This window comes from Cavia porcellus, unplaced genomic scaffold, assembly GCF_034190915.1.
Source record: "Cavia porcellus strain 051 isolate PalLab524CR breed Dunkin Hartley unplaced genomic scaffold, mCavPor4.1 scaffold_5, whole genome shotgun sequence".
NCBI lineage: Eukaryota > Metazoa > Chordata > Mammalia > Rodentia > Caviidae > Cavia > Cavia porcellus.
In genome coordinates, this window is record NW_026947488.1 from 34,320,062 (window position 1) to 34,340,229 (window position 20,168).

At 40.0% G+C, this 20,168-nt stretch overlaps 1 protein-coding gene across 3 annotated transcripts in view; it reads right to left on the reverse strand.

The window, feature by feature from the left end:
• The window catches only part of Xrn2 (5'-3' exoribonuclease 2), a 70,591-nt gene that overhangs the window by 39,098 nt on the left and 11,325 nt on the right, over positions 1-20,168 (reverse strand). Inside the window, exons 2-16 of one of the 3 annotated variants that reach the window (XM_003476457.4) lie at positions 19,438-19,565; positions 19,243-19,354; positions 16,952-17,063; positions 16,166-16,224; positions 16,000-16,089; positions 15,233-15,305; positions 14,951-15,001; positions 14,276-14,433; positions 13,299-13,373; positions 13,079-13,212; positions 12,928-12,985; positions 12,737-12,844; positions 8,605-8,649; positions 7,243-7,374; positions 1,089-1,207 (exon numbers count right to left, since the gene is read on the reverse strand). In XM_003476457.4, the coding sequence (XP_003476505.1) occupies positions 1,089-1,207; positions 7,243-7,374; positions 8,605-8,649; positions 12,737-12,844; positions 12,928-12,985; positions 13,079-13,212; positions 13,299-13,373; positions 14,276-14,433; positions 14,951-15,001; positions 15,233-15,305; positions 16,000-16,089; positions 16,166-16,224; positions 16,952-17,063; positions 19,243-19,354; positions 19,438-19,565 (1,454 nt within the window). Of the gene's footprint in view, positions 1-1,088; positions 1,208-7,242; positions 7,375-8,604; positions 8,650-12,736; positions 12,845-12,927; positions 12,986-13,078; positions 13,213-13,298; positions 13,374-14,275; positions 14,434-14,950; positions 15,002-15,232; positions 15,306-15,999; positions 16,090-16,165; positions 16,225-16,951; positions 17,064-19,242; positions 19,355-19,437; positions 19,566-20,168 lie in introns of those variants that run through there. The other 2 variants (XM_023560030.2, XM_023560031.1) reach the window with 2 other exon arrangements.

Here is a 20,168-nt window from a genome sequence, read left to right on the forward strand (position 1 = left end):
TATTCATAATGTAGATTTTCATTGTTTCATTGTTTCAAGAAAGTACTAATGAAAGAAATGTTAACAGCCCAAAACATTTTTATTTTGATTATTTTCAGTACTAGGATCCAAATCAAGTTACTATTAAACTATCATGATCATAAATATTACATGGTAAGAAAATAAAAATATGCTTGAAGAGGGAAATCTACAGCTACAGGAGCACAAAATGGAAATTAATGTTTGATCACAGGCTTGCATGCATCTGTTAGCAAGAGATATTAGAAAAACACAGACCATCATGACCCTTGTGCAGTTTCTAACCATAAATGTGAGCTGCACTTCTGTGTCCTGAAAAAGGAGCACCAGCAATGGACCACCACTATCATGTCTCATGTGAAAGATGTCATCACCCTATATTCTTAATGGGCTACGATTTTTACATTATTGCCTTTTTGCACTAAAAGCCCAGGGTTCAAGTCTGCTGTTGTTCTACAAAAGACTGTTAATCTTATCATTTAATCATCCTAAACATCTAGATAAACTAAAGCACCAGTTTCCTACGATAAAGTTTAATATAGCTAAAAAAGAAAACCTCCTCTGTCATGAAATGCAATTGTGCGTACGCAAGCCTGTAGTTTCCAAAAATAAGTATCTATGTCTTAAAATGATTTTTGTATATTTCATTCTGAGGAAGAACCCATACAAGTTGCAAAGATTAAAGCAAACAATATTACTATCCAACTGTAACTGAACTTTCTAGGTTAAGCAGCTTGAAAATTTAATCTTCAAACAGTACCATTCAAATCACACCAGCAGGGCTGAACACCTCATGTCTGGCTGCACTAGTGTCTGGTCTCAGAGGGGAAAGTGGCTTGGAAGATGAAAACCTGCACGCATACTAATCTAGATGCCTGAGTTTAACAGCAATAGCTTACACCTCTCACTGGAATTTACCAACTGCTCTAGCCCTCCACATTAATTATGGGTGGATAAAAAGATCATGGGCACGCATCTGAAGGCACTGCTGCTCCAAGCTAAACAGCATTAATTAAACTGCATCTCTTTCAGCAATTTGCTAACAAAGTGCTACCAAACAACGGCTGCACCTGACATTATCCTCGGGCTCCGGCTCGCTGTCGCTGTCTTCTGCTTTCCGCTTAATTCCTCCTAGTGGAGACGGGGAGCCATCGGATGTGAAACTTGTATTAGGAGACACAGAAGGGCTCTGCAGACAACCACAACATCACAGGGGTTTTTCACTTATTTACTTGAGTCAAAACTGATATCACCACCAAGCTTCACATTGACACATTTCCTTACAGGTATTAAACAGGCATGGTAGATATCTAAATGCAGTAAATTTAAAAGTACAGATACTAATCCTCCCTTGTCCAAAGTGATACAGTATTAAGAGCTTTCTATGCTTTAAATCAAAAAAATTAACATTATTAGGATAAAAACTGTTTCAGAACAGAACAGTTCAGAAACTTCTTTTCTCAGTACAGGAGATTGTGCCCAGGGCCTCGTGCAGACCAGCAAGCCCTCTACCAATAAACTGTAACTGAATTATCTTAAAGCTGAGTGCTAAAAACAAAACAAAACAAAACCTGAGGACTCAAAAGTTATTTCACTAACACTAAAATGGAAATACAGCACACAAGCAGTTCACTCCACAGGCCATGAAAAGATAAAGCAAAGTTCTGTTTCATACAGAGCTCCTATCACCTTCCTTTTAAAACTACAGTATAAAGTTTCTTTATGATAACATATATGCAATACTATCAAAAGAAAAATAACCAAAAGCACTGCTGGAAAATGAGATAACAGCATTTAGTTAAGCAGATCTGAATATGAAATACTATGTTCAGCCTCTTTTGGGTCCCTGGCCTTGGAGACTATAACTGTGAGCTCATCTTTTTTTTTTTTTTTTTTTTTTTAATTTTTATTTAAGGAGAAAAGAAAAGAAAGAAAAAAAAAAACAGTGAAGGGGTACAAGTTATACAGATTTACAGAATAAAAAAATGCGCAGTAGGAAATCACTAGTTAATGGATTACATATTGCCATCTTAGAAATAATTGTTCAAGTCACAAAATTAAAGCTTGTAGAGTGGACATTCCAACAATGATACTGCAGACAGTTCTGTTCAATGATCCAATAAAACTCTGTGATATCATTTTCTATCTTATACACTTAAATATACATGCAGTTATATAGTTTAGAGCACTTTCTTTTCCTCTCTTTTGTACAGTGACTATTACACATTTTGGGTTTCATTGCTCCCACGGTTCTTGTTGCTTTTTTGGAAGAGAGTAAAACCAAATGTGACATAACAGAACAGAATCGGTCAAGTCAAAAGGGTGGACATAATAGATAATATAAAAACATAACACAAGGTGATCAACAATGGTTACCATAATGCCTCCCGCTATTTCTAATAGAATTGCCTATATCATTAGTTGTAATACAATTGAACAAAACCGTAAAGAATAAAACCGACAAAACCAAAACATTGGAGATATTGTAGGTCTTCAAAAGTAGATAAAAGTCAACGAGAATGGGCGTTATAATGAATCTCATTATCTTCTCAGCTGATGCCTAAACTTTCGAACCTGATACTATCCAGCAAAACAGAATAGAGGAACCTCAGTCAAAAACAAGATGGTGAGAGTAACACAGGGCTTCAAATCGAGATAATAGAAAGTCAAAGTGGGTTACTATATTATATCCTGCTATATTTTTCCCTTTAATTAAATGGATAAAAATAAAAAAGTAAATAATGGAGTGGAGATTGAGAAAAAAGAGGGCATAACAGCGAAACAGGGCAGATCAAAACATAACCATTTAAGCAGAATAGTGTTTCACCACCAGATAATCCTGACCCAAAAATAGTTACCATATTGACTCCCTCCCTGAAGTCCTTGAGTACAACTTCATATACTGTAGCATTAAGTATATCAAAACAATGTAAATCCATTTAAGAGAATGACAGCATTATAGAGTATTTAGAATCGACTAACAGAAAATGAACAATGGTCTCTGTATAATCTCCTTGTCTTTAAAAGGTTTTTTCTTATACTATCGTACTTAACAAAATCCAATAAGATACAACCTGTTTAGACCATTGGAGACAGAAGAACAAAAGCTAGATGAGACTTCAAAACAAGATGGTACTAAATCAGCATTACCTATTAAGATGTCATTTTCTCCAAAAAAAGCTGTTCCTATCATCCAATCTTCTCTGTCTCATTTCTGTTGAGCTCTTTTTCTGTCAGTAGCTGTCAGTTTGTCTTCTTCATTTTGTTCTCTGCTCCATTCGTTGTGGCCTCCCCGCCCCTATTTCTGGGTTCTTTGTATTTTTCTTTTTTTAGAATATCCTGCAATACTTTCTGTAGGGTTGAATTGGTGGTTGCAAATTCCCCCAGTTCCTCTTTATCCTGGAAGCACCTCGTTTTTCCATCAATTTCCAGGGACAGTTGTGCAGGATATCTCAATCTTGGCTGGAGATTATTATCTTTCAAAGCTTGAATTATTTCTCCCCATGCTCTTCGTGATTTGATGGTTTGTGAAGAGAAATCTGCTGTAATTCTGATGGGTCTTCCCTTGTAAGTGATCTGTTTCTTGTCTCTTACAGCTTTTAATATTCTGTTCTTGTATTGAATTTCTGGAATTTTTATTATTATATGCCTGGGTGTTTCTCTGTTAGGGTTGTAGGTAGCTGGGGTCCTGTATGCCTCATACATTGGAGTATCTTTACCTTTTGCTAAATTAGGAAAATTCTCCTGGATTATTTCTGTGAGTAGCTTTTGTAGTTCACTTGTTTGTGTCCCTACTTCTTCTTTTATGTTCTTAATCCTTAAGTTATGGCTCCTCTTATCATCTTCTTGTCTTTGTATTATTGCTGTGTGTTTCTTTGTTATTTTTAAGAAGTTTTTCATTTCATTCTCCCATGTTTCAAGTCTGCCCTCCAATTCAGATAGTCTGTCCTTAGTTTCTTTCAAGCTGTTATGCCAGTCTTGGGTAGACTTCTTAATTTCTTGATAGTCCCTTTGCACCTGCTTCACATACTCAATGCTTTCTCTGTTTTCTCCATCAAGCAATTCTCCCCTCTTTTTCTGTTCTTCCATTCCACCATCTGCTTTTTCCTAGGTGGTGCTTAGCATTTCTCTAACTATTCTGCATACTTCTAGCTTCAGGTCATTGATAACTTCATTCCTGAATTGGTCTATGAGGCTCTCTAAATGGCGCTTAATGTATATTGGTGCAGTGTCCACTGCCTGATTCTCAGGATTGGGGGTCGAGGAGCCTTTTTTGTTGCTTCCCTTCCCCATATTTTCTGTTCCTTATAAAATGTAATCTTACACAGGAGGCCCGGCTTCCCTGCCTGTCAGCCACAGCTTGATCAAATTGCGCTGGCTAGTTGTTCCCGCTCACCGCTGCGCCCCAGGGAGTTGCAGAGGAGGCAGCCTACGCGGGAGTCGGTCGCTCCTCCGGGCCACCGTCAGGCTCTGGGATCTGGGTTAGGCCAGCCTAGGGAGTCCGCCAGCAGCGTCCCTCCGGTCAGGCACCTTTCACCAATCCCGTCCGAGAGGGAAACGTGCGGCTGCAGTTGCCACCGCGCCCTGCTCTTACAGGACTGCCCGCGCCCAGAAAAACCTCTGCTGGAGTCAACCTGCGGTAGGGAGTCAGTTCCTCGCTCACCTCGCCACCAGTCAGCCTTCCTCCCTGTCCGTCGCGTTTCCGACTCCGTTCGCAGACTCCCGTTCCCAAGCCTCTGCGTGTCTCTCCTTGCCGAGCCGCTGTGGAGGCGCCGGCCGCCGGGCGGCGGGAAATCCAAACCGCGGTTTCCAATGGCGTGGAGTCGAGCCTCCACACCGAGATTTTTCTGTTCCTATTTTAGCGCCAGGACTGTATTCCAAGTTGGATTCTCTCAGCCCAGTTCGTTCCTGAGTCAGCAGAGCATATCTCTACTGGTTCGTATCTCCTTAGTCCGCGTCATTCCTGGCCTCTGAGCCGAGCCTTTAGAGAGCGTTCAGTAGTTGCTGTTGTCTGTCCGCCATGTTCTCCCCGTCTCTGTCCGCCATGTTCTCCCCGTCTCTGTGAGCTCACCTTAAAACAGGGGTCAGGAAGCTCTGCCTCTTTACAGCTTAATGCAAGGACTAAATGAAACGTGTGTGAAAGGTTACTGCTCCCCTGGCACATGTTCAGGGAATCAAAACTATTACTTTTTAACCTTACACTCATGCATTTGGATTAAAATTACAAAGTAACATTCCTATCAATTTCTAAGTACAAATAAATTGTGTAAGTAGTGAACTTTCTCAAACTAACTTTTAACCAACTAGATATAATCTTCAACTTTAACTAACAAAAATAATACTTTTCAGGGTGGAAAAAGCTGTTCATTAATTAACACTAAATCTCTGCTGTCCTGCCTCTACAAATCAATGTATTCTACTCTAGGGATACCATATTCACACAGCCACTGAAATGATCTGTTTTAAAAATGCCATCTTTGTGTTCAAATTCTAAGAAGATGGCCTCAAATGTAATAAAACCATAATTCTGAATGTAAAATTTAAAACCACACATTATCAAGAAAGAGGAGCCAAGTGATGAAACAATATTGTTGGCCATCAATACACACGTACTTCAGACTAACAACCTCAACAGCTTAGAATAAATAAAATAACAAAAACTCCTAACTTTAAACACTTTTCTAAATGAGCTGACAATTTGACTTCAAGATTTCCTTAAGCTCAAAACATTCTAAAAGAGAAAATCCCACTATTCAAAGATTCCAACTCTGTATCTCCCTCTATAGAAACAATTATGTCAAGAGAGGTCACAATGGGATCCAATAATTACCAATCTCTCCACTCCTACTCCCATGGAAGACAGTATTGATCAACAGCCTGGTTTTATGGAACCTTAATATTGAAATCTTTCTCAAAGCAATCACAGCTGGCAAAGTTTAAACTTATCTTCCTCCCTTGAGAAAGCAGCATTCTATCATCAACAGGACACTTGAGAATACCAGTCTTTCTCAGCTTTGTTCTATGGGGACTGTAGTCTTAAATGACAAGATTCCAGCTTTTTATGTCCTACTCAGGTATCTCTGTGCACTCCAATCCCTGAGCCTCCACACTCTACTCTGTTAGGGAGATGAAAGAATAAAAAATAATAAAAACTCCAGTTGACATTCTCAAGAGATGCAAAATGTCACCTTTCAAATTCTGAATCTAAGTTCCTAATACCACTAGGTGTGAACTGATGTAAATACAAACTGAATTGGTCTTCTGATGTGACAAAAACTCCACACAGAGTTGCTCTCAAATAAGGGATATTAGCATCAATACGAAAATCATTAGAGCGATGAGACGTCAATACCCATGTGTGTGCAAGTTCTCTGGACAGACCACAGCAGAGATGTACATCCAGTCTAGATCTCCCGTAGTATCTCTCCTTCTCTACTCTTAGTTTGGTCTGTTCTTCACCCTGCTCTTGAGCTCAAGGATGTTGCCACCAGAACAGGAAGCTGGTGGACACAGAACAGATCTGCTGGGTTGTCTGAATTGCTTTTCCAGTTTGGATTACAAAGTTCAAACAAGCAGGGATACCACCAGTCAAATCCACTCGGTTCTCTAGTTTATAAATAGGAAGCAACACAGTTTGCATAGAGGAGTACCTTAAAATATTTATTCACAGCTGTCCCATGTCTCTCTGGTGAGTGATTAGGCAGGGAAGAGCACCAGTTTTTGGTAGCTTAAAGAATACTTTTAACGGGGCTGAGGATTCAGCTCAGTGGCATAAGCGCCTGCCTTGCAAGCAGGCAGTCATGAGTTCGATCCCCGGTACCGATAAAAAAAGACAAAAAAAAAAAAAAAATACTTTTAACAGAATGCCCCTAACTGACCCCTAGGAGGAAAGAGGAAGTAAGGGAGCAAACCGTGCCAGTCCCTCTCACCCCAAAGTCAGACGTCTGGATCTAGAGTCTCGCCACTAGCACCACTTACCTATACCTAGGTCCTGAAGGCAGGGGACCCAGTTGTGACCCCTCAGCTTTTCTTGTGCACAGCTGTTGGTTCTCTACATACTCTTTCCATCATTCAGGGGATTTGTAATGATGCAGATGGACTCAGGGAGTTACAAACACCTCAGAAAGGAGACCAGCTATCTAACTGAGTGATAGAATTCACATGCATACAATCCCAGGAGGAAACCACTCACGCGTCAGTGCCACATAAAGGTAAGCCACTTACAGAGTTGGTCTGCATCCGCATTTCATAGGCTGCCTGTCTTGGGTTACTGGCTACTTGGGAACCTGGTGAGTTTCTTGACCCCAAGGCATGAGGGGTTAATATTCCACTAGGAGTGAAAGCTGGTTGATCTCTCTTAACATAAAGGGAAATAAATGTAGAAATTAAAATTAAATTACAATAACAAAGGCGACAGCAAGAAAAGAGGACAGTGGAACAAAGTCCTTAATATAAGTTAATTACTATAGTAAACTCACCAAAAGACCCAACGGATTTCCATCAATATCACAAATATACTCCCAGTGATTGTCTGTACTTGGACTAGATGGTTACTCACATATACCTTGTAAATAGCACCCTGTAATACTTAACATCACCCTAAAATTACATAAAATATACTGCACATGAAAAACAGGCTGTGTACCCGCACTCATTTAAGTCTCACTATGATAATGCAGAGTTTGTTTATAATTTTAGAAACTATTCACAAGACAATTTCAAGCAAAGAAAATAATATAACAATGAAAGTAAGACTTGCACTCAGGAAATACTGTATAATTTTTATCTATCCTTTACTTTGCTAGGATTTAACTATTTCCAATTAATTGGGGCCATTAAGTGTAGCTGTAATAGGTGATGGTCATGGCTGACTGATACTGCAGATACCGACTGAAATAAAGTTGTAATATGTAAATCAAATATGCCCCTACCTTTTGAAGCTACATAGAACAAGAAACAATTCAATTTTCCTCCCTTCCTGTTTGCTGAAATTGCTCAATTCTAATAAAACACAGTAAAAGACAGACCCATCCCATGAGTTTGAAAATCTAATTGTAAAGATAAGAAAAACAAGAACTACAGAAGCTAAATACCTGTGGGGAAGGCAACTGTAAGCATGGGAAAGACAGGCGCCCATGAGGAACACAGAAAGGAAGGCAACACTGAGCCTGAGGGGTAAGGTGTATCTGGAGGACAGTGGAGGCCAGAAGGGATCCCCAAAACTGGCCCAGATCACAGTATGATTCTGAGCAAGTTAAAGAGGCAGTGGTGATGTCAGTTTAGAGTGTCAGGTTCTCCTGAGTGTAGTAAAACTATCAGACTTTATTATAAAAAACAATACTACAGTGTTGTAAACCTTGCAAACACCTAAGTGCCGGTCACCTCCCACCTCCCACCCATCAAGTATGAACCCTGACTTAGAGCTCAGAAAAGGTTCCTTTAAAAGTTGGCCCCAAGTATGCTTTCTCCAGGCAAAAAAGCAGCTAGCTGGACATATGTCTGACCAATTCCTACTGAATAGGAAATAAAATTACTTTATGAAAATCTTCCTCACAAAATAATCTATTGCCAATCTCATTAACTCACCTTCATTCTCTTTCTTTTTTCTTTCTGCCGTCTTCTAAAACTGTCCTAAAAGTATAAAATCCACATATTCTGTCAAATAATTACACAAAAATATCAGAGTTAAACATTACCAGGAACGACTTGGCAGATCATTTAAGTTTTAAATGAAGACCTCAACAATCCAGGTTCATGATTAAGCCAAGCAAGGGACCATGTATTCAAACTGCTGCTTATGAGAACTCTACATCGATAAAAAGACTGAATTTAGATATAAGATACAATTAAATTGTCCTCCTTCGTCTTTCTTAGATAGTTTTAATATTTCAGGCAAATGCAACAATCAGGAAAGATCCATGTTTTACCCTGGACTGTATAGGCTGTCAATACAGAGAAGATACGAACAAAAAAGAAGACAATTCTCAAGTTTTAGGGGAATATAGATAATAAAGACGATATTCCGTTTTATAGAACCTGTAAGACAATTAAGTAGAGACTCTGATACATTGTTAAGGGCATGACAGTGCCTAACTCTGTAGCATGAACCCACAATAGAGAAAAAGAACCAGGATTCTACTAACCACTAGATTCTGAAAAGTCAATCCAATCAGAGAAAGAAGGAAATCCGATGTGTGTGCTGCTTACTGTGGGCCAGTTTGACTCACAGGAAATGGCCCAATACATTCCAGCTTCTTGCCACTCATTTGCAAAGTGTAGCTATGGCTTCAGATGACAGGATTTGGGGTTGATCCTGGTCCCCACTAACTGTGAGCCATTCAAAGGTCTCCTGTGCCATGCTAACCATTCCCTTAAAAGGAAGGCACTGAAATGTGCTGTGGCCTCAAAAAGGGAGCCAGCTGTACTGTACTGACGACCACCCTATGTAGCTCAACTTCCTAACACTGCCAAGTCACTCCTGCCAACTAAATGTGCACCTTAATGAGATGTGAAGTTAGTGCTTCTGCCAGGAGAGTGGATACTGGACCACGAAGTTGTTTCCTGCCATGGAGTCCAGACAACTGACTACCTGAAACCTCCTGTAATACGGAAACCACTGACTTCATCAAGCTTTTGCTTCCGTCACCCACAAAACTTCTCCTTAGCTAGTACTGGTCTGTAGAATGTGCAGTCTATTTGTCACTATCCAGTACTCCATGACTCTTTCTACTCCAATCACGTGCTTCACTTGGGCTTACAACACATCATGCTCACCTGGTTTTCTCCTCCTCCACTCCTGCCCCAGGCCTTCACTCAATACTTCACTCTCAGGAGTGAAGTGGCCTCCTGGCTTTGAGCATCACCAGCTGCTGAAAACTCTAACCAGGACCTGTCCCCACTCAACATCTCCCACTAGGTATCTCAAAACTGTCCAATACAGAATCCCCATGGCTGTTTTCTCAGGAAGGCTTCTCAGACAAAATGCCCTGGAGCCCATCCTGGTCCCTCTCGCGCTATGCACTGAACCCAACAGGTCTATGTTCCAAACATCTTCAGAATACAGCGCCCTTTCTACTCCACTGCCTGGGTTTTCTTGGATTATGCAATAAACCTCCTCACCTGGGGCTCACGGCTTCTGTCTCTACCGTACAGTTAGCCTCGATGTGGCAGCTGTGGTGACGTTTTTTAATATGGGTTAGATCTTGTCACTTTTTTATTCAAAACTCTTCCCTGAAGCAGAATGAGAGCTGATAGCCATACCAGGTTTGACTCTCCATCTGACCTCATCCCGAGGACTTCACTGCCACACTGCTCCGTGCTGTGCTGTGGACACCTTGGCTGTGCTCTGGCCACAGGGCCTGCGGCTTCCCTGTCTGAGATATCTTCCCTCAAACATGGCCCAGCTCGCCCTCTCCCCAGCAGAGCAGTTGTCAGGGAGGCAGGCCCTCTCCAGACCCCGATCTCCAGACCCCTTCCTTTCTCCAACCAGAGCGTCCTTCACAGCACTTACACTCTCTAACACAGGACACGATCCCATCACGCTGTGGTTACTGTCCAGGAGAAGGTAAGATTCATGAAGGCAGGAACTTTTGTCCATTTTTTGTTTCTTTATTGCTGTACAACTATAACTCGGCACACTGGTACATGGTGAACACTTAACATTCACCGAATCAATGAACAACAGTTGTATGATAAAAGGCAACCATCGAAGTTCAAAAATAGGGGCAGGAGGGGCTGGGGATTTAGCTCAGCGGCATAAGTACCTGCCTTGAAAGCAGGCGGTCGTGAGTTCGATCCCCAGTACCGATAAAAATGAAAAAGACAAAAAAAAAGGGGGGGGGGGCCTTTAGCTCAGATGTATAGGCACCTGCCTGGCAAGCAGAAGATCATGAGTTTGATCCTCCCTGGTAACAAACAAACAAAAAACAAAGTTCAAAAATAAAAAGCATCATGTTTCTGGTTAATTATTCAATTTTAGTAATAAATATTGATCTGTTTCTTTCCTGCCATGCATTTTGCTAAGCACTGATCACTAAGCACTGATGATCAGACAAGTCAGGGTGGACCTCACTGTCCTTTAATCTTTTTGTGCATTATCCTCCTTTGAAAATCAGTCAAAAACCATGGTTACACATGCCAGAGAGAAGGAGATATCCAGAAACTCTCACACTGAGTTTCTGATTCCCCTGATGCCCGATCATGCTAAGGACACTATTTGACTCCAGGGTCACCAAAAAGGACCTAAAGCTTTAAAATACTCATCTGAAAGCTCAGCTGGAAACCATATTAGTAACTCTGAAGCACCACAGAACACATCAAAACCCATACTTCCCCCATAATGCCAACTTCTCACTAATAGAACTTGCTATCCCAGAAGCCCATTGCCAAGCATGAAAGGCTTTAGAAAAAATGTTTATAGTACACACACTGCATTACATAAAATGATGCCCAAAATTCAAAACCTAAAGCTATCATGTACAAAGCTGAGGAAAACAGGAATCTCATTAGAGTTGATGAGACAGTTTTGTTTTGTTTTGTTTTTTGGTACCTTGGTACATGACTTAGCGCCTACCAGACAGACTTATGCCCCTAAGCTAAATCCCCAGCCCAAGATATGTTTTTAATCTGTTAGGAGACGAGAGGCAGTGTAGCACTACTATCCTGCTATTTGGACTCAGTGAAAGAATTTCCTTCACTCTTAAGAATTACTATCTGCTCACTTGGCCCACAACTGGCCTCCCTTCCCCCCTCCCAGACAATCCCATTCCACCCTACTGTGCCTAGGCTGCTGCCCCCTACTACCAGCAGCTCCTTGCGGTCTCCCGCCGGGGCGCAGGCTCAGTGCCCAACCATCTCACTGGGATGGCTGCTTATCTCCTCAGGGATTTCCTTCCTACCTCTCCAGAACTGGATCCTCCTTATCCTTAAATGTCCAGACTTCCCCAGGCTTCTGTTGGAAGCCATTTCACTCTAGATAAAGTTCTCAAGGAATTCAAGTTCTCACTCATGGCTTCAAGAACCTTACATCAGCTAAAGATCCTCATCTCTCTCTATATAGTGAGACAGGCTCTCACTATATAGTTCAGACTGGTCTTGACCTCACTAGGTAGCCCAGGCTGGCCTAGAACTCATGGTGATCCTCTTGTGTGCTACTATGCGCAGCTTCAAAGCTCTTTTCAAGACATTTCTCCTCTTAGGTACATACAGTTCCGCAAAGTCAACATCTCCAAAATGAAATTCAATTCTACTCTGTCCCTCCCCAGGTTTGCTCTGCCCTTAGTGCCTGCCAGCCCTATAACTGCCCCAGCTGGACACCTGGGCTTTTGCCCCAAGGACTTAATCATCACACAAAATCAACTTCCAACACAGCAACCACTAGCTCAGTGATAGCATCATTCTAGGCTTGCAACCCTCACTTCACAGCCTCACTTCATAGTGGTTAGACAGATGTTTGTATTTATATCCCTATTTAAGATTGGGAAGACAGGAGAAAAATCACAATACAACTCAAACAGTAAGCAATACATAGTTTCCATAGCAAGCATCAAAGCCTTTATAAATAAAACAATCAAAGCACTGATCACTCAGGATTATATTGGTGTTGATATTCTACAAGGTTATAACAACACACTGACAGAGGTTAAAAGTACAATCAGAGGATCATCACAGCCCATTAGAGACAGGAGCAATTTTAGCTACTGCAATAGAAACACTTTACCTCATCATCCTTTCTCTTTTTAAAAATGCTATCCTCAACTTCACCAACTGCTAACATGATCATCTGTACTCTTTGCAGATTGACATAACCACTTTCTGTAAGGTAACCCTGTAAGTGATAAAATACACGTAAAATGACCTTCTTAGAAAAGCAAAAACTTCTAACTTGAAATTATACAAGAGTGAACTTACCCCAGTCTTGTGCACCACATTTTTATATATGTTAACCAAACGGTCAATGGCACCTTCCCTGTCAGCAGAAGACAAACACTGTGCATTAGGACCAACAAATGCCATGAGGTAAAGAAGGCTAACAAAGCTGGGAAAGCACGCACACACATACCTAATCTCTAAGGATGGCAAGTGAGGAAGGAAGTCATTTCCCACAAAGAAGCACATGAAGACCCAGTCGTCAATGCTCCTCTCAACATCGAATGTGAACGGCAGGCTGGCCATGGTGAGCTCTCTTTCCAAATACTACAACAAAAAAGGAATACTGCCATCCAGAGCCATCCAAAGGCACTGCTTCAGGAGAGCCAGTTCCAGTACAGATTTATACACACCTCGCGCAGGACATTCAGCCGAAGGAAGATGAACTCTCCCTCTGCACACGGAAGACTGTCCGCAAGCTCATCATGCTGCAAGAATGGGAGTGGGGGTTAAAAATGTCTATTTGAAGTTCTGTGATTTTTTTCTAGACAAGCAAAGTTTAATGCTTTTCTAACAAGATCCATTCTATTATGACAAGTATTAAATTTTTAAAAATCAATCACCAACCCATTTTAAAACAAAAATTACCCATAAACCCAATCACACCTAGACCAGGGGTCAGCAACAGTTTTCTGTAAAGGGCCAAGCAGTAAATAGCTTTTAGAGGACATCAACAGTCTCTACTGCATATTCTTTCATGTTTCACTGTATTTACAACCTTTAAAAATATGAAAACCATTCTTAACACTGGCCAAATGGAGAAAACTATAGCTTGTTAACTCTTGACTCACAGCAAACCAATATTAATATTTTGAGGCATAAGCCTCTTCCCTTCTGTGAATATATGCATATCTACATACACTCAGCCTTTATTTTATCATGTATCTGAAATCATACAGCATACTGTATTCCTTACTTGCTTTTTAAACCTTTTTCCCTTGAACCTTATCCTTAAAATAGAAACCCCCCTAAAGGATACTGGATTCACATCAACCCAAAAGATACAAAAACAGTAACTTAAAACTATGATGAAATTAAATAGGTAAGATTTGCAGTTCCTTGAAGAAGAGTAATTATTTGAATAAACCACATGCAGTGGTCAATATTATCTTCGAGAATTTAACTCATGTACATGTGGGTTACAATGGGAAAATGTGAAGTAGAATGAATATATGCATGCATGTTTTTGAATGCAAAATATTTCTAATATCTCTCTATGAGGGTAACATTTTAAAAATGAGGCAGTTTGAATTATTTCATATTATGTATATTCAGCATGGTAATAATTTTTCTTTTCCAAATAAGGCAGTTAACACCCCAAAGTTCTTACCTTTCCCTTCTTTTCTCTTGGCAAACCTTCACAATCCTTGACCTCATGTCCAAACTGGTTACAAAGACCACATGGTTTGGGTTTGTTTGGTTTGAATTCTTCTCTAATAATGGTAAAGTTGGGTTCATGTGTAGCAAGGCCAAGCATAATGAGATCAGCTACCAATAAGGAAAACATGAAATGATGAATGCTTTAGAGGGGCCTTCCCATAGCCAAAGCACTGCAGGACACCAGAGGGAAAAAAGCCTCAGTGAGCCACAGCAGGTAGCAAAGTCAAAAGCCCAAAGTCCCCTTGCCCTCCTCAGCAAGATGTCCTCCAGATATGCACACCTGGGACACACACTCAGGTATACACATGCGGGAATCTCTACACTATAAAAGCAAGTGTGCCGGGGATACTGCTCATTTGCAAACCGCCTGCCTGGCAAGCACAAGGTCCTGAGTTAGATTCCCAGCACCAAATAAATAAATAAATAAAATTAATGTAGCTATATCCAAAGATTGGAAAATATTAACACAGGTGATCACTCAGCAACTCAGGAACAGTTTTCTAACTTAAAACAAATGAGGCATTTCAGAATTTCCAGGTAGCCCCTGAATAATCCATTACTAGACACCAGTCCACCAATGTGCTACCTTTACCCAAGAAAAACAAATCTGAAAGAAGAAACTTACCATCTGCTCCACATAAACAATGGTGAGTATTTGGGTCATGGTTAGGCTGTGCTGAAGTGGAAAAAAAGTTTGTATTATATAAATATATCGTACACTGCAAAATTATCATCTTACCAAATATTTTCTAGCCAATGCTTTGAGTTCAGTTTTTTGTAATACTGGGGATTGAACTCAAGGTCTGTCACATGCCAGACAAGTGCTCTACTACTGAGCTACATCCACACCCTGATTTACTGTCTTTACATTGAACATACTGTATTATCACATAGTTATGAGTTTTACCTCTTTGTCTTCTAATGTAATCCATGATTTTATGTTCTCCTTCACCAGGAGCGCTAGCATCAGATAAAATAACCTATTTTAAAAAAGCAACAATTTCAGTTCATCCCCAGTTTTCTATCAGCACAAAAATCAAGAGAACAGACTCTTAAAATGAACTTCAGTAACTTTATTATGACACTGTGATTGGTTGGAAATTTTTCTGCATAATATATGTGTCATAAGTACCAAAACCACTTCATTGATTAACTTACCACGTGGAATAGAAGAGAATGAAATGTGCCCATCAGACAAAATAATCAGTGGAAAACAATGCTTAAATATAATTTACTGTGTCTAAATGAAATAAAACACAAAAAATCTGAAGTTTATTAAGTTCATTTACGTTTTACTTACACTTTTATGACAACAGTCATTTTTTAAAAGCAATCTTACAACTTTAATCTTGCTGTACTTTGATATCTACCTACAGGAATTTCTACTTTAAAACTACATTCTTATGTATTTTAAGAATTATGAATCCCATTTTATAGTTTCACAGTGATTGTAAGAGAGCAAAATTGGCACTGAGAAGAAATTTAGATATCTAAAACCTAACCAAGCAAAGCATCTCATTTCCATTAACTCTGGAAGCTTCTCTTTTCCCTGACAGTCAACTAGCATTTTATAGGGGGTTTGGGGGTGGAAGACACACATAATATCAGTCATACCAAAATGTAGACTCAAATGATCACTCTAATCTTTTTAAAGTACCAAAATGTGAAACTTACTGTCAAATTTTTCCACCCAGGGTCATTATTTAAACGATCAGCAATGTAATAGCGAAGACATTTAGCAAGATTATCCATGAACTCAGTTCCCTAAAATGATAGAAGAAAATAAATTAACCTATCATTTAAGAGTTAGCAATAGCTAGCAAAGTATAAGACTACTTACCGGTGTAATACAGTTGCTGTCAAACCTTTCTTTTATTTCTTCTGGAGGAAGATAGCCACCTAGAAAAAAGAGACAATGTTTTATTTTCCCCATAAACTGTGAGGTAATAAAAAATTCAAATACAAAAACTACAATGTCTCCTTTTTGTAGAAGAAAGTATGATTTCTCTTCAAATTTACTGTAAACTTTAACAAGACTATCAAATAATATAAATAAAATACATTAGATATAAACATAAAAATTAGGAAGTTCCCTCTGAATTGAAAACACACATGGTTGTTTCAAATGGTTTTAGTTTTGAGGACAGTTCTTAAAATGTGAAAGTACCATGAAAAATGAAATTAAAATGCTGAATTTAATACAATTTAGAATAAGAAAATGAGCTAACTACATAAAAACACCAATTTTTGCTCTGCATTACTGATGAGCCGTTAGGCAAACAAATATATTCATAACATCTTTAAAAAAGAAAACTTACAATAAAAAACACTGTCATAAATGCAAATAGGTTTAGAGTCTTAGTTTTCAGCTGTGGCTAACGTCACTATGTACTCGTATATTTCCTGCAAACTGATAAAGTGTGTTATGATCCTGGTCTATGGCATCGTGTTTGCAGCTCCACAGCATAATTAGTCCTGTGCCATCCATCCTGACTCTTCTTAGGCCTGCGCCCAGACCTGCCCCTGTGGCTCTGGCCTCACTATATGTTCACTAGGACTGACTCCCAATGCTGTGGGGACAAAGGTGAAAAGTCAGAACTCCATCTTCAGTCTTAGTACCCTCTACCTTTTGCCAGGATCTCCTCCCTGACTCGCTGCTTCTCAACCGCCGCTTCCATTCCTTCCTTTGATGCTCGAAACCTCCTCGACCGCTGCTGGTTCATTTTAGCACGTGGTGCCTGCAAACATGCATTTCACACTCACACAAAATGATTCAAAATATTCACAAATACTATACATTATTTTCAATCATATTTAGTACACTACAATAGAAAGACAAGTAATGTGCCTAGTATCTTTTCATGACAGACAAATTCTGAGAACTTAAATTAGAGCCAAGATCCTTACAATCAGCTCAGCCAGGCAAGCAAATGACAGGAAAAATGGACACAAGTATCCTCTGAAAGCACAGGAGTTCACACTTGAGCCACAACATGAGGCCAGCTCCCCTGTCCCAGAGCATCTCCAGGCACCCAGCAAACATAGCTCGCTTTACCCCACCATCCAGCCAGTATCTGGGCTGTCACTGCCACAGCAAGGTCTCTACGTCCATGACTAAAGGAAGGAGTCTCTAAATCACATTCACAGCGGCCCCCAAAGGCAGCAGAAAACAGCTTCCTTTTGCCCTGCAGGACTTGAATGCACTTTTCCTTCCCATTTCCTACAATCAGGCTCAGAGTTATCACTCTGTCTTTTCGACAAGGCACAGCAGTTAGAAAGGAAACTGTTTTAACCCAAAGTACTTTTTTCTTTTTTGCTGACAGGGTCTTGCTATGTATTCCAGGCTGGCCTCCGACTCACAACACTCCTCCTGCCTCCACCTCCCGAGTGCTGAGATTATATACATGTGCCTCCATACCTGGGCAACTCAAAGTACTTTTAAACCACTGTAACTCTATGTATTTCCCCTCAGTGCAGGGCATGGAACCCAGGGCCTAAGCACCTGCTTGGCAAGCATACCGAGCTATATCCCCAGCCCACCAAGAACAATTTAAATCACTGGATGGGCCTGAATGAAGTGAACTGGACTGCAGGATTTTGGAATCTTACAGGTTCTGGGCAGTGAAGAATTCTAGAATATCCTATCAATGCCTAAATGATAAGTTATCTAATGTTCTTTAAACAAATACTTTTCCTGTAAACTGAGACCTTCTAATGCAGCACTCTCAAACATCAAGTTCAAGTGTCTGAATTTAGAGTTTAACAAAAATGTGAACATGGCCGGGCATGGTGGCTCACGCCTGTAATCTCAGCACTCAGGAGGCTGAGGCAGAAGGATCGTTGCGAGTTCAAGACCAGCCTGGGCTACAAAGTGAGCTCAAGGCCAGCCTGAACCGCATAGCCAGACCCTGTCTCAGAAAGACAAAAAAAACTGTGGGCATGTACATGTATGGGCAAATGGAGCCAACTTAAAGATTTTCTTCATGAAATACAGATGAATGCGAACTGAACATGCTCTTCACAAGACAAATTCCTATTCTCTTTATCTTTATTCCACTGTAACTACAAGTTAGTAGACAGCTAAGATTTTTCACTGAGTAAAAGCATTTGCACAGAAAAGCTAATCTTGGACTCAAAGTACTCTGAACTTTCAAAATCATTCCACTGACCACTAAGCTGTACAACATCTTGAAGAAAATCTACTTGCCTATTCATAATACATTTAGGGCTATGACTTATTCTTCTTATACCTGATATATAGTTTAAGTGGTAATTTATAACATAAGCTGCTTGTTATAATTATCACACATCTATAAAATAGTCTCCTCTTAAATCATTTTGAACATTACTCAATGCCAACAGGATACTTCTGAATTTGGCATGTAAATTGTTCTACTTTCTTTTTCAACACAAAACAACTGCAGTTACCCCAGCTGTATTAGTGTGCTCAAAAGCACAGACAGCATGCTTACCTCTCACTTCTGACAATCTGGGATCCCCTCCTTCCTCCCCACACCGGTCCCATTCATCCCACACTACTGCCCACAAATCTCCAACTGTGTTTCGTCCTTTAAGAAACGCGAGACCTTCTCTATCTCCTAAGTAGCCCTGCCTCCTCTCCCCTCAACACCTACAAGCATTGTTGAGTACTTCTAGGACCTAAACTCACTCGTATATCTGTGCTACCCTCCTTTGAGGGTGACCCTTCCAAAGTAAGGCCATTCACCAATATTCCTAGCATTTCACAGTACCTGGCAGAAAATAAGTATTAAATAGTGAATGAACTAAAGCATGCGACTTTGTTTCTCAAATTCTTAACAGCTGACATTTTTTCACTATTTAGCTGACTTTCACTCTAGACACTGAAAACACAACAAAAATAAAAGCAGAAGCTCTGTGAATTATTTTAGTACTTACCACTCCATCTATTGCCATGTAGAGAAGGCGTCTTGGTCTTACAATATTGAAAAGTCTGTCAATGTACTCAAAAATTGCAACCATCATTTCATCTTCATTTTTTGGTGCTGGCCTATAATGACAAGCAAACAATGTAGTATACTATAGTACTTCACCTGTGACTTGTGTTAGCAGTGACAGAAACAAGTTACATACTTATCTTCAGGATGAGTACAAGGATGGATGATCCCATTCATATCCAAATACAGATTATCAAACTCCACATCATTTGGGTTAGGTTTACTGGCATCAACTGGAACCTTTACACCATTGCATTCTTTTGGCTATGAGGAAGTGATAATAATAATTTAATTGTTCAGGTCTAAAAATGACAGATTCTAGACTCAATATGAACCTGATTCATTTCTGGAGATAAACCACTTCAAATAGCTTATTGAAACACTTTCATTTTTATTCCTTAAAGCAAAATGAAACTTATTTTATCTGTAGAAAGTAAACAGCTCCTAACACGTTAATTTTGACAACAGGGGAGATTTTTTATTAAATTCTCAAATTCAATTGTCCAAGTGACAGATCATTGGAACCATTTTAGAATTTATTTCCTTCACCAGCCACATCAGTAAGTCCTGTCAATTTTTTTATTGCTACATATTTGCCAAACATAATGATCAAAGTCCTATCAATTGAATCTGAGAAATCGTCTTGTTCTCCTTCCACTCCCACTGCCATCACATTACCCCATCTCACCTTAGAGGTCCCAGTGTCCCTATGAGCCACCTCACTAGTAGACTCATTTCCAGAGTGCCCTTCTCCCTCTCCAAGCTTCTTTTCTGATTCGCATGTGTCTGTGGCTGAATCTTGCCCTCCTCTAGGGATTCCCAGAGTGGTGGGTGCTGACCAATGGGCCTGGCCTTGCCTTCCGTTTG